Source organism: Mixophyes fleayi, chromosome 9 (genome assembly GCF_038048845.1).
Source record: "Mixophyes fleayi isolate aMixFle1 chromosome 9, aMixFle1.hap1, whole genome shotgun sequence".
In the NCBI taxonomy this organism is placed as follows: Eukaryota; Metazoa; Chordata; class Amphibia; order Anura; family Limnodynastidae; genus Mixophyes; species Mixophyes fleayi.
In genome coordinates this window covers 46115132-46129404 of record NC_134410.1, presented here as the reverse complement: position 1 = coordinate 46129404, position 14273 = coordinate 46115132, and the positions used below count along the sequence as shown (strand labels likewise).

Sequence of the window (14273 nt, the reverse complement as noted above, 5' to 3'; positions counted from 1 at the left end):
CAATTGTTGCCGTTTCCCACGGCGTTAAGAGTATTACCAGTATTACGGTAATACTAAGCCGGATTTCAGCTCGTAGCTCCCTGAGCTGCGAGCTGAAATCCAGCGTTAAAGGTACCGTAATAATGGTAATAGTGCACGCGCCGAGTTACTTTTCCGTGTAACGTCAACAATTGAATATGCCCCTTAGAATTCTAATGGTAACATATGATGCAGAACTTGAGGGAGGGTGAAAAAAAACAAAACTAAGTACATTACTTAACACTTACCTGCAAGATTGTGGCTGGCCTGTATCTTTTGGAAAACCTAGGAAGCAGGTGGTACTGTCATATTCAAAGATCTGCGTGGGAGAAAAAGCGAGAGCTTTCAGTGCTGGAATGGGAAACTCCTTAACAGCAAATAAGATATGTTTCTCTCTACCACAGATAATAGGAGCAAATTGCCAATTAGAAGCGTATGTTGTGTGTTCCCAACAGACTTTCTCCAGCTGAAGCCTTGATGTGCTACTTTTATTGTGGCTTATGTGAACATTGGCCGGCCCACTGACTCAGGTTGGCCATTGTGTGCACTTTGTATGCGCTCTTCACAGGGAACATTGATCCCTATTTCATGATGCATATAAATTGTGATTACAGTGCAGTATAAGATACCCGGGCCCAGAGTATGGATGCATAAAACATGTGCCTATGTATATGACCCCGAAGGTTGTGTTAAAACAATAGGTAGGGATAGAGTCTTCTAAATGACAGATTCCGTTATAAGCAAACATCCTTTTCTACACATTTACGCACAATGCACATCCAGGCAGTCCAGATGAGATTACACAGATGACAGATGACTGTACACACTTATACTATATTATACCTTTGTTTTTTCAGATGAAACCGGATATGAATATAGTGGAAGTGAGGAGGAAGATGATGAGATGAATGAAGATGAAGGAGAGCCAAGGTAATTGCATGTAAAGTTCCTAATTGACTTTACTAAAAGTAAACTCTAATAACCAGAGGACAAAACATCTTCACTAAAAGGGCAACACAAAGATCATTTCAGGTAAATCACTCAGGAGTTATCCAGCCTGCCAAGGATATAAACTATAGCACACAAGATAAAGGATTCAGCTACTGTACAAAGCTGTATATTGGCTGTCAAAGTCACACTAGATTAGAAAGTTATTTTAAAAGCTTAAGGAGCACCCATCAAAATTGTGTATAACTTGTGTTTAAGTTTAAGCAAAGGTATAGATAAACTTTTATAAAAAAAAATTGTACATATTTAATTTTGTTGTCAAGGAATGCAACTTTTTTCTTGAACTTTTTTCTATTTAACAAGTTTAGTAAAACCAATTAGAAAAATGATAAAATATAATGCAACAATTTCCTGCTCAATCAGGGACACCATGGGTCTGATTCATTAAGTCACAAATATGCGCCTTATTTTGCGTAAAATTGCTCTGCGCATGCCCAGAACTGGACCATACATATGTCAGTGACCTTAGCAAAGTCCAATTCACCTTCGAACGCAAATGACCTCTACTATAGCCTACGATTAAATGAGTGGAACGGAGAGGGGACTGGGTGTACACTGGGTGTAAGGGTGTGCCAAGCTTGAGCACAAGCAGCAATGTCTGATTCAAGCTTTGGGTATCTTAAGTGCTTTTCTGTCGTATCACTTGGACCAGCTACAGGTCGCGTGTAAGTTCTGTTCACTAGTGATGGTGGTTGCCTATGCATGCTACGGCATGTGTGCAATCAGGAGTAACTCTAAAAATGAATTTTATGTACAGTAGACATTCATAACATCCTAATACGAGTTTTTTGTTGATTAAAAAAAATTGAAAAATATATATATAGATATATACACACACATATATATATATTTTCTGTGCATTTTTTTGGCACTTTAAATCCCACATATGTATTGGACATATCCTGCAATGTATTGCCCATTAGTGCAGAGCGGACCTAGACCCGTATTCATCAACAAACGTGTTCTTATATATAGTATATATAGACAAAGTCACTGGGTTAGTGTCAGGTATATTTCACCTTGTTTTAAAACTTCAGTAAAATGTCTATCGTGTGAGCTGCTAAACTACTATCAGTCTGTTCAAAAGCCAAAAAAGGGTGTTGGGGTTATGGATGGAGAGTAAAGGTGGGCTCTATCTATTAGGCCTACTAACCAGGTATTCCAAGTTACCAGTGATTCTGCTGGTGATCAGGAGTTGCACCTGAGTGGTCCTAGTAAAAGGCTGCAGCTCAGTCAGTCTCTCTCTCTCTCTCTGCCTGGGGACAGGGGCTGCAGTGTCTTTTTGAGGGAAAGCCTGATATGTGCCTGCAAGTTACTGTGCTAAAACTTGTTTTCCTTTGTCTTAGTTCGTTAGTCAGGAGTGACCAGTGTTTAGTTAGAGCCGGACGGCAAGGTGTTTATTTTCTTGCTGAATAAAACTGCACAAAACCTTTGGTGTTGCGTGAAACCTCTCGGCTGCTATAAACGCCATTAACCACAGGAGATGGCACATGGCACCGGGCCCCCCTACCTGGTCACAATACACACACAGTAGCCGAAGTGGGGGTGTATATGGTGGTACGCCATACCGCCACCTCTCCTACTGCCTTCATTGTAAGACAAATTCCATTAACTTACATTATCATTACATTTTTCACACCGCCACTTCTAAATTTTACTTAGACCACTGTGTGTGTGTATATATGTGTGTGTGTGTATATATATATAATCTCCATCACTAAACCATTTTCAGTAACCTTGACCAGTCTCGCAACAATGCTAACCACTAAGGGGTACATTTAACAAATGACGGTATTGCACTATCGTGCACTTACCGTGAAAATAGGTGAAGGAAGTCTGCAATTGATATTTATGACAGCTCCGTTGGACTGTTCAATCTTCAAAACCCCTAATTTTCGCTGCAGTTCGTTTTTTCTAACAGTCACCATTCAACAGAATGGTGACTGCTCCTGTCCGCAATCTAACAAGTCCCGAAAAAACATTTTTTTCGGGAACTTGTCCTGTTAATGTACGCCAGCTGAAGCTGGCGTACATGAGGAAATCTAATGCTGTCAGCTCTGCTCCGGAGAGCAGAGCTGGACAGCGCATGTGTGGAGGGATCACATGATCCCTCCCTGTCACTCACAGCTCTCTCTCTGCAATGATAGTTGCAGAGACAGAGAGGGGATCTGTGTACTGGACATGCGCACTTGAAGAGTGAGGAGAAGACCCGGAGACAGCGCTTCCGAAGAGGGGGGTAAGTATGTTTTTTTTTATCACTGAAACAGCAGTTTTTCGGAACTGCTGTTTCTCTGCACGGCTGTACATAAATGTGAGAAGTAGTTCAATCCTTATCATTGCGATAAGGATTGAAAACTACTTTTCACTTTATGTGAATAATGATAAATGTGCCCCTATATTTGTAAATGATTTTTAGCACTTCAAATAATGTAGCACTAGTTGCAAAATCCAAATAATTGAAAAATACTATAGATGTAGATAGCCTTATAAAATTCTCCTGAATATGTTGTTTTTACATCATTTTCGTGTGTTGCATGAAAATAATTTGCAAACTGTAAAGAAGCCTTATAGGAACTTACATTTCCTATTTCAATATTTCAAATGTATTTAGCTGTCACAGCTGTATTGTTTATTGCATAAGGCTTAATATTGTATATGCATCCATGGGAATCTGGATTTAGATAAAACTACATTTAACAAAGGTTAGTTTAATCTGCCTGGCCCTTATATATTTGATTGTTGGCTTTTAACATTGCAGCAAATTTATCTAGAGGGTTTTGCATCTATTTACAGTGAAGTATAATATTAAAATGTTTCCCAAGGTGAAATATATCACTGAAAAGAGCTGTAAAAAAAAATTCCCCTAAAGCTTAAAACAATTAACAAATAAGAGCAATCTTAACATATCAAATGAAAAAAAATATAAATCTCCGAAATAAACTTTCCAAATAATTTTTATTTTTCCCCACACCCTTCCATTTGGTGCAAAAAAGCACATATTAAAATGGTTTGTAGGATGATGAAATGAGTGTCAAATTTTCAGATGTTCCAAGATGCCCTCTTCTATACAAACATTAGGAGACAATCAGAAGAATCTGAAACCTTTGAACATTATTAAACCTAGTGTTGTTCAGTTATTAAAATAGGGGCACAGGCTCTACTATAAAACATTTTCTAAAGAACTTGTCCCCCAACTGACCCAGTTATTTAACAACATACTACATGGCGGTAAATTTCACGAAGATTCCACCCGCTCTACCATAGTGGTCATCCTCAAACCAAACAAAGACATTTCCTGTTGCTCTAGTTATCGCCCCATCTCATTAATTAACGCAGATGTAAAACTATTCGCTAAAGTTTTGGCAAACAGATTAAATAACTACATGTCGACCCTGATATTCCCGGACCAATGGCTTGTTTTTCCTCCCAGTATGGAAAGGGACTGTCTGACATTTCCATATCAATTAACTCTTGAAAATAATCCTCCACCATCCTTTGCATGTTAATAGTAGGATTGGATGGCGTTATGGGCAAGGTCACACATTTTTGGGTAAAATCTTTCAAACCAGCCCAGATGTCAAACTGTTGTGGTCTGCCCCCTGTGTCATCCCTGCTTCTCTTTGAAAAGTGCAATTTCTTCCGAGCAGCAGCTGCCTGAGAAATTGAAGTAGGAGACGTCGTCAAGCCAAGGCCCAGTTCAGCAGACAACTTGCTGACCAATAGCTCCTTGCAAATGTTCAAATCTCGGTCATTTTGAAGCTAAGAATCAATGTAGGTCTTAAACCTAGGATCAAGCACAGTCGCCAAAACGTAGTGATCCGAGTTCAAGATTTTAATAACTCTTGGATCATTGCGAAGCGAATTAAGTATTTGATCTACAAGGCCAACATACTTTGCGAAATTGCTTTCTTTCATCTCCTCCTTCAGTTTGTCAAGCTGCTTTTCCAATAGTCGAATTAAGGGAATGATTTGGCTCAAGCTAGCAGAGTCTGAACTCACTTCCCACGTCACAACTTCAAATGGTTTCAGCACCTTGCACAGCACAGAAATGATTCCCCACTGTGCAAGAGTGAAATACATACCCCCTCCTTTCTCAATGTCATGGCTTGTGCAATACGCTTGTATGGCTTTGAGCTGTTCCGCCATCATCTGAAGCATGTACAGGGTGGAAATCCACATTATTAACACCTCTTGCTTAAGTTGGTGGCAGGGCAAGTTAAATTGTTCTTGGAGCTGCTGCAATCTCCTACATGCTGTGGCAGAATGCCGAAAATGTCCCGAAATTTTATGGGCCACGAAAGCATCTCCTGCACCTCACAGTTATTTCTCAGGAAGCTCTGCACCACCTAGTTTATTGTGTGCGCAAAACAGGGAATGTGATGGAATTCACCCAGCTGTAATGCTCGCACTATATTGTTGGCGTTATCAGAAATAACTTATCCTGGGGAGAGTCCAAGTGGTATAAGCCATGTATCAATGACATCCCTTAGTTTTTGTAACAAATTATCAGCTGTATGCCTGTTAGTGAAGCCGGTGATACAAAGAGTATCCTGCCTGTGACAAATGTTATGTAGTGGTGTACATGCTGCTGCTGTTCCAGCTGGTGAAGGCGAATGACCAACCCAGTGGGCTATCACAGTCATATAGTCTTTGGTTTGGCCACTTCCACTTGTCCACATATCTGTGGTTAAGTGTACAGTGGGTAGAATGGCATTTTTGAGCCCAATGACCACATTTTTACGAACGTTTTTGGTATAGTTGCGGATTAGCTCTACGGGAAAAATGGTTTTGCGATGGAATTTTGTAATGGGGGCACAAAACATCAATTAACTGTGAAAAACCAGCTGCATTTATTGTGGATATTGGACGCAGATCTAACACTAGCATAGTCGCCATGGCGTCTGTGATCCGCTTGGCGACTGCTTGACTGTTGTCATATTTGCTTCCTCTAGCAAAAGATTGTTTCACAGTTAATTGTTGTAAAGTACTAGTGCTCTTCTTCTTGGGCTTCTCATGGGAGAAAGATTCACCCCCAGCAGCAGCGGCACTAACGCTCAAACATTCTTCAGAGGAATCAATTATAGTGCAGGAGTCATCGAGCCTTACCAAGTGGGATGCAGTGCTAACAGGATGGTGTTGTGGGTGTAGATTGTAGGTGAGAGAAGGTTCCTAGCTGATGATGGAGTGCTTGTTATTTTTTTGCCATAACTTTCAGTTTTTCCCCAACACCTTGCAATGAACTCTCGTCAAATGGCGTAACATGGATAAGGTTCCAAGATGGTTAAGGTCCCTTCCTCGACTGACTGTGGTTTGACATACACTACAAATGGCTATACAACTGTTGTCAGGATTTGGGTAGAAATAATTCCACACATAAGAAGTGGCTTTTTTGGTTTTATGTCCAGGCATGACAATGGCCTTTTTCTTGTCACGTGCCAGAACTGCTGCAGGACTTACACAAACAACCTCATCCTCATCAACATCATCAGCGCCCTCGTCGCCTACACAAATCTCCACCTCATCCTCTTCTAATTACAAAGTGGCATCCTCAATTGGTGTATCACCGGCTACACACGGGCTGTTCAGGCACACATCATCAGAAATGCTGAAAGGGCCCTTCTTTATGGGTACACTATCAGAATGGTCACGATTACACATACCACTCATGGATGGACTCTCCTCAGGGATTGGTGTCATTTCTGATCCTGTCTAGCTAGGCACTACCCAGCCCAGAGGTGCGGATGTCTAACAAGGCAGATGGGTTTTGCTAGGGACCCCCGCAAGAAGGTATTGACTTTGCAGCCTTTGCCCCACCGGTCGCGGTCATCTGAGTGAGTGTGAGACCAGTATAGTGAAACCAGAGCCTGGGAATAGGTGATGATCCAAATGAGACAGGAGAAGGGCCAGTAAGATAGATTGCAGAAGATATGGAAACCACTGAGGACAGCTGGTGTCAAGGAACGATTGTCTGTGGCAGATATAGAGACCACTGTGAATTGCTGCAGTTGCTGGAGACAGGAGAGTTAGTCTGCTACTGATATAGAGTCCAGAGTGGTTAGCTGTAGAATTACTGGAGACAGGAAGCTATAATCTGCAGTCAATGGCCAGGAGAGCAGAGGGAGCCACGTCTGAGTGCTGGGAAGAGGTGACTCGAAGAACAGGTACCTTACATGTGGACCAGATGCCTTAAATATTCTGTGGGATAATTAGTCTCCAAATGAATGGGAGTAGGAGGGGCAAAAAGCCGGGTCTGATAAAAGTCGGCAGAAGGCTCAGGGAGCGTGGACAGGTAAGTATGCAAGACCCCGGGGCGATAGGTCCGCGGGTCCGACATGTGACACTTTGCTATTTAATCCCCCATGCAAGGTCTATGTATACAACATTGGGAAAAGTATGAATAATGCTTACTATTATTCCTATCCTATGTAAAAGACACTCCGCATGGTATATGAGGTAGCTTCTCCTCTTCCCCTATGTCTTTAAGTGACTTCCCAAGCTCTATTCTGAAAAATATGAACAAAACAAATTACAAGCATGGGTAGGTAATTGGGCTTCCATGGAGTCTTTCGAGGTATAAGAATTAACTGTAAGCACTTTTCCTCTTCCAAAGCAATACAGTAGGGATTGCAATAAAAGAAATCAAAACCAGCAACATATTCTGCAAACTCAAAAATCCATTTAGTGGTTGAGCTAAGAACATGTCTCCTAAAGTGAGATTTCAAGGGAGGCATGATTTCCAGATGCTAATGACTACCAGAAATATAAATAGATGACCATCCAAAGCTCCACTACAGAAGCCTGAGTCTTGCCAAGATGGTGTCACTGCTTGTGTGGAGTGGGCACTCAGGATATCTGGCACCTTGCCCCCATTACTCTTCTACAATGACACCTCTGATCAATCTGGAAATGGCTTGTTTAGAAGGAGCATATCCTTTCCAAACCAGTATCACAAAGAGTTGTTCTGCATTTCTGAATCCTTCTGTGCTGGACAGCTATAAGGAAATTGCTCTCATCAAGTCCAATGAATGGAGTTTTCTTTCTTTTTGTCTTTTGGGTGTGAACTGAATTATGGCTGTACAACCTCCTAACACTGCTTCAGACAGAAATTCTGGAATGGCCGTAAGCACCACTTTAGCTACATGAATATTGAGAAATGACTCCTTGCACCACAGTGCCTGCAATTCTCCAACACTGAGAGCAGCCCTTGTTTGCTACCAGGAAAATCACCTTCGGTGTCATCCATCTGAATGAAGCTTCTCACAGTGGTTAAAAGAAAAAAAAAAGGGTCAAACATTAGAGTGTTCAGAGCCAAATTGAGGTCCCATTGCAACCTAATGGAGGGACAAATCCTCTTCACTGCTTTAAAGAAGCGAATAATTAAATATTGTAAGGATTCCTCATGGCTTTTGACAGGATGATGGCATGATTTAGAAAAGCCTCTCAGTTATCCTACTTTCTTAGAGATTTCCTCTGGAGATCCCACATATGCCATCATGCCCATGGGACGATCCCTGTGGTTGAGGAAAATGTCCCCAACAACTGATTGACAATTAGTCTGCAGCTAATGTTCTAGGGACTTGATCTTGATACACCTCTCTTGCAACAAAGACACTTCACTCTGTATGGTGTCTACCTGGACCCTCAGGAGATTTATTTGTTGTGATGGAATGAGATGACGTTCTTACAAAGATTCTTTACTTACAATCCAGTCAAGTTGCTGCATAAAAACTACCACCTGAACGATCCTGCAATTGACCATGCATTCTGAACTCCCGCCACAAGAATGTCATCCAGATAAGACCATATTTTGATTTTTTGCTCCCTCAATTTCTCCACCAGGGACTAGCACCTTTGTAAAAGTTCTGGGAGATGTTAACCAGTCTGAAGGGCGGGCAGATGAACTGAAACTTTTGGCCCATGACCCAGAACACAAGGAATTTCCTGTGATGAACTGCAACAGGACATTAGAAATAGGCACCCAGAAGGTCTATGGAAGTGAGAAAATCTCCTGTGTCGATGGCAGTGGGGATATAATATACAGACTCCATGTGGAAATATCTGGTATGATCAAACCTTTTGAAATCTACGAAAAGTCCCCCTGGTGACCTTCTGACAAGGAAAACTCTGTAATAGAAGCCTGTGCTTTCATGACCTGCAGGAACAAGAGAAATTGCATGATTCTTTATTACTGACTGCAGACTGGTCTGCAAGGCTAGCAATTCTGCCTTTGAAGAGAGAGCCCAGGACTGAATAAAGAAATTGCCTTTAGGATACTGATCTTGTACCCATTTATTATAATGTCTAACACCCATTAATCTGTGATAGTGCATTCCCATATCTCTGCACAGTGTGCAATTCTGCACCCTACTGGTGTTAACAGGAGCTGATCCTGACAATAGTTATTATGAAGTTTTATGATTTGACCTTCCTACTTTGGGCCAAAAAGCAGGAAAGAACTATTTGGATGTGGAAGGCATATTTTGTTTTCCAAACTGGGACTGATTTAAGTGCTTATGCAAGTTATCTTTAAAAAAAATAAAAACATAAATAAAATAAAAATAAAATAATATAGAATATGAGAACAACAGTATAATCATCTACAGATTTATTTAAAATGTTGTATTTTTTTACATTAAATACATAAATATGTCTGCAATGCATACTGTACATACAATGCATGTTTCTAGTCTATATTACTTGCATACACATGGTTTGTGCTAGCTAGTGGGACGAATATGTGTACTTTTAAATTAAAAGACTATGCCGTGTCAGTCATTACTATCGGTCCGCATTTACACCTCATCTGTAGTAGGTGCAAATGATACTATTGAAATAAAGTATGAATACAATAAATCTAGGACTTGAATCAGCCTTATCTGTGTCAGAACGCCCTTACTGTACAATGCCTATGTTAGTCCACCCTTCCCTCTCCTGCTCTGCCTCTGAAGTCATACGTAGCATAAGTGTTATTTGCGTTAGGAAGTTAATTGAATGCAATTGCGTTCATTGGCGTGAGGTCAGTTTCTGAGCATCTGCAGACGTATTTCACACAAGATATGCTATGTAAGTGGAAGTGCATCCCTACATGAATCAGACCCATTGTCTCCCTGGCTTATAACTTCTCACATCTAAGTGTAAGTGGCTGGAAGAATTCTATACTTATTGTACGTATGTTTGCAAGTCCCACGATTATCTGCTATGGTCTGAATGATTAGTATATACTCATACATACATCTCCCACAGAGTTAATTTAGAGAAAATTAATTTTATTTCCTGGGTTAAACTGGAATCTAATTTTGCAATTGATTAATGATATCAGATTAATCACACAAAAAAAAAAGTTATTAAATGGACATTAGCATATTTGCCTCGCTATTAATCCATTGGTGCATATTAGCACGTCCTTTATCATACATGCTGTGACTTAACCCCACTCTAACCCTTCTCTTTTCTTTTCTGTACCTCTTTATAAAAAAGCAATAAAGAATAATGATAAAAAAAACAGGTTAGAATTCTTGTTAATTAAGTTATGGAGAATATTAGATTGATAGTAGTTCTTGGAGCTAGGCTTTAAGAGATGTTTTGCTACACTTTGATAGGCTTGATATTTATAGTAACTATTTGAGCCAATCAGAACATTTGCTAGTTAAAAATACCAAAACATAAAACTATGCAACACATTTTAGCATCAGGCCAATGATATTGGCAGCTGCACGGAGGTCCAGTTGAGAATCAATAAGCTTAGTGTGTAGAGCAATGTGATCAGCAATTCCGTAAGGAACTCTGCCCTCACATTTCTTTCCACCTCCCTTCACACCTCCCTACACTTACCTACACAGCAGGGCTCACAGTAGGAGGGAGAGGGTGTAGTCCAGAATGCACTACACAAACTTCTCCTCCTTCTCTGATTGGCTGTGCTGCATGACCTCCATGCATTGCGCAGGTGAGGTCACATGACGAGGAAGCCAGCTGCTCCCGTTTACTCTTACTCTCTGCTTCCAGATAATAAAGCGAGATCGGGAGCAGCATGCTGGGGCCGAGTGTTTAAAGCCGTGCTTAGTTCCATCCTGTTTACACATAGAATGATAATCAAACTTCCAGAGTAGAATCACCAAGAAAATTCTACCTTTGCTCTTGCAACTGGACACATTTACGAGGCCACTTAGAACTGTATTTTTCCACCACATTTCTAGTGTTTCTTTATAAGTTCTGTGTCACGTGGAGTCTTGTGCTTTGTATTTGACAAGTTTTGCTAAGCTTGCAGAGTTCTTATTTGTTGGGAGGTTAAATCTTTGCAAGAATGGGAAAAAAAAAATCTAAACTTCCATTATCTTACTTTTTTTTTAAGCTCCATTGTTAATCTTCCTGGTGAATCGACTCTCCGTCGTGAGTTCTTGCGATTGCAGCAGGAAAACAAGAACAGATCAGATCCTCAGAGACAAGAGCAATTACAGAAGCTAAAAGACCAGGAGAAATACAAAAAGCAGCTCCTGGCGGAACGCCAGAAACGGATTGAGCAGCAGAAGGAGCAGAGGAAAAAGCTGGAGGATGTAGGAATTGAGCGTCTTTCCCCTTTGTACTGAATGCACAAACAGCTGATTTGTCACCTATGATACAGTAGGACAACAACAAAGCAGAACCTGTAAAATACAACTAAAGTTCTGCCAAAAAGTCTCCAAGAATTGGACATTGGGGACACACAAACAGTTTGACCTTTTCTAGGCCACATACAGTACCATTTCTAAATGGTCTCATGGAAATAGGATACAATACAATTGTGATAAGGTCACTTGCCTCTAGAACTGAATTGCAAACCTTTTAACTTAGCAAAATACTGAATGTAACAAATATATGCTATAAAAAAATATAAACATACAGCGAAAACAACAAAAGCATAGAACAGCTGAATGTGATGGTAGAAAAGAACCTACAGGTCCATCTATCTGCAATTTCTGTGTGTGTATTTAGGAGGGGGAAGTCCTCTAGACCCCCTATAAAGGCAGGGGAACCAAAGTGCTCGGTGCTCTGAAACACAAAACTTATGATAAGTAGATACTGATATACTGATGAATTACAAATGGTCAATCATGGTGACAAATCCTTTAAATGAAAAATATATGCAAAATATAAGTGAAAAAGGTACAGCCAAAATTTGTAAGATAGTAAAGAACAAAGCTGCTGGGTACATTTATGCAAAATTAAAAACATAATTGATCATATCAATTGAAATATGATTATTAGTGCTTTTATATATTTCACCTTCTCTTCAGCATGTAGTTGATTATTAGAACTAATCAGAGAACATGTGTTCATGGACAGCCAAAGTTACAATAATATTGGGCTGTACCAACATTATAAAACAGGAGAGCTCTAAATAGACATGGATCAAACAAACTTTTTTCTAAATAAGCACATTATAAATTAATTTATTATATTACCTTTTTTATACCCATTTTTGCAATGTATAGTTGCTGATCTATCTACTTTAAGAGCTTTGAATCCTATTGGGAGAAAAACGCTTTAAAAATAAAGTTACTATTTTTTATTATTATTATTAGCAGTTGTTTTCAATAAGACTTCCAAAAAAAGTAATTTTGCCCATAATATTCCTAAGAAGAGGTTGAAAAGCCAAATATCTGAAGCTACAGTGCTTTTCATCTCCTATTGTCAATCACCCACAAAACAAGCACTACTATAATAATATGCAGGTATCTTACCTTTCATTTAGAATGTCTTGGATATAAAGGGCTTTATGGACAAGGCTGTTTTTCTTTAAATTTGAAGGACCATGACTACAATCTACTAAACACATAAAATACCACTGTCTTTCCCCCAAATAGCCCCTGGCACTGCCCATACAGTGACTTTAGGTGACGTGCTGTCACCATGTCTGTATGAATTATCAATTTACTTCATTATGTTTGGTTTGGAGCTCTTTTGATATCAGTTAAAAGAATATAAATACATTTAAAAAGATAAACAGACTTAATTTCACACAATATGTATAATATTTTATATATTGACACAGTTGTATTAGGACCGTATACATAGCATTTTCACACTCTCCGTTTTTAATACAGTTTTTATTTATATGATGCCAGCAGATTCTGTGTATGACTAACTTTTCATTTTGCTACACTCACAGCATCAGAAGAGAGAACTGGAACTGAGAAGAATGCAGGAATGTGAGCCAAAACTGACAGAGAAGGACGGACAGAAAAGAGATGTAAGAGGAAAAGAGGGCAGGAAACATGTGGATAAGGAGAGATGTGTCTTGGCAGATATACATGATGGAAACAAAAGGAAACCGGTAAATGTAGTTGTATGTTCTGCAGCATTTTATCTTATTCTAAATCATACAGTAAGAGCCCTTTAATACATCAGAAACCTTAGGCACTTTGAGCAGTGCCTAAGTATTTACAAATTTACAAAGGATCAAGAGCTGAAACAAGTTGTTAAACTTGCTTTCTTCCTGAATAGGTTGAAAGTTACATAGGTCGGACATTCTTGTGTACATATGAAAACTGGACTAGATACATACAATGAGAAAAACTATTCTGCTGAGTCTTCAGTATTCTCACTACCTTCTTACTGTTCCTCTCCCCTGACAGAATCTCGTCTATCCATGCCGTTATCTGTCATCTATCACTGTCTGTCCCGCTACTTATTGTATCCCTCTATGTGGTTCACCATCTCTTTATACACTTCTATAATTCTTACTGTCTGTTTTAGGGACAACAGACTTCTTGCTATCTTACCTGCACTGTATCCTTTTTTCATATTCACCCAAAAAAAAACAGATGAAATCTGATCACAGGGGCAAGAGCAGGATTTTTTTCATTTTCACAAGATTTCAAGGACAATCTACAATTTTATAATATTTAGAATTATAGAACATATCATAGACATAATGCAGAAACATAAATGTCAAGAACACATAGTACCTTTATAATATACAATACTTGGAATAAGGGGGGTAACAAACACCTGTCTACTAGGAAATATTAAAACCCCAATGTTGTTAAGGAAAGGTGCTGACCGCACTTAAACTAACACATATTACCTGGTCTAAAGAGGAGAGTACCTTTAAATCTTACCAACATAAACAAAAAAAAAATGTGAGCTACGGGCAAGTAAATTCAGTGTAGACCCAGGGCCGGATTAACCCAAGGGCTTTCTGGGCTAGAGCCCAGGGGTCTCAGGCAGCTGAGGGGGGCCTAGAAACTATTTTAACATGGGGCTCTTCA

General features: G+C 39.6%; 1 protein-coding gene and 1 long non-coding RNA gene across 3 annotated transcripts in view; one reads left to right on the top strand and one right to left on the bottom strand.

The window, feature by feature from the left end:
• The window catches only part of NRK (Nik related kinase), a 184988-nt gene that overhangs the window by 80440 nt on the left and 90275 nt on the right, over positions 1-14273 (top strand). For both annotated transcript variants that reach the window (XM_075184270.1, XM_075184269.1), the window contains exons 11-13: positions 876-948; positions 11375-11576; positions 13172-13336. In XM_075184270.1, coding sequence (XP_075040371.1) covers positions 876-948; positions 11375-11576; positions 13172-13336 — 440 coding nt within the window. The remainder of the gene's footprint in view (positions 1-875; positions 949-11374; positions 11577-13171; positions 13337-14273) is intronic.
• LOC142100606 (uncharacterized) overlaps positions 1-14273 on the bottom strand; it is a 29889-nt gene that overhangs the window by 821 nt on the left and 14795 nt on the right. Inside the window, exon 2 of the long non-coding RNA XR_012678865.1 lies at positions 267-337. This is a non-coding gene — a long non-coding RNA (uncharacterized LOC142100606). The remainder of the gene's footprint in view (positions 1-266; positions 338-14273) is intronic.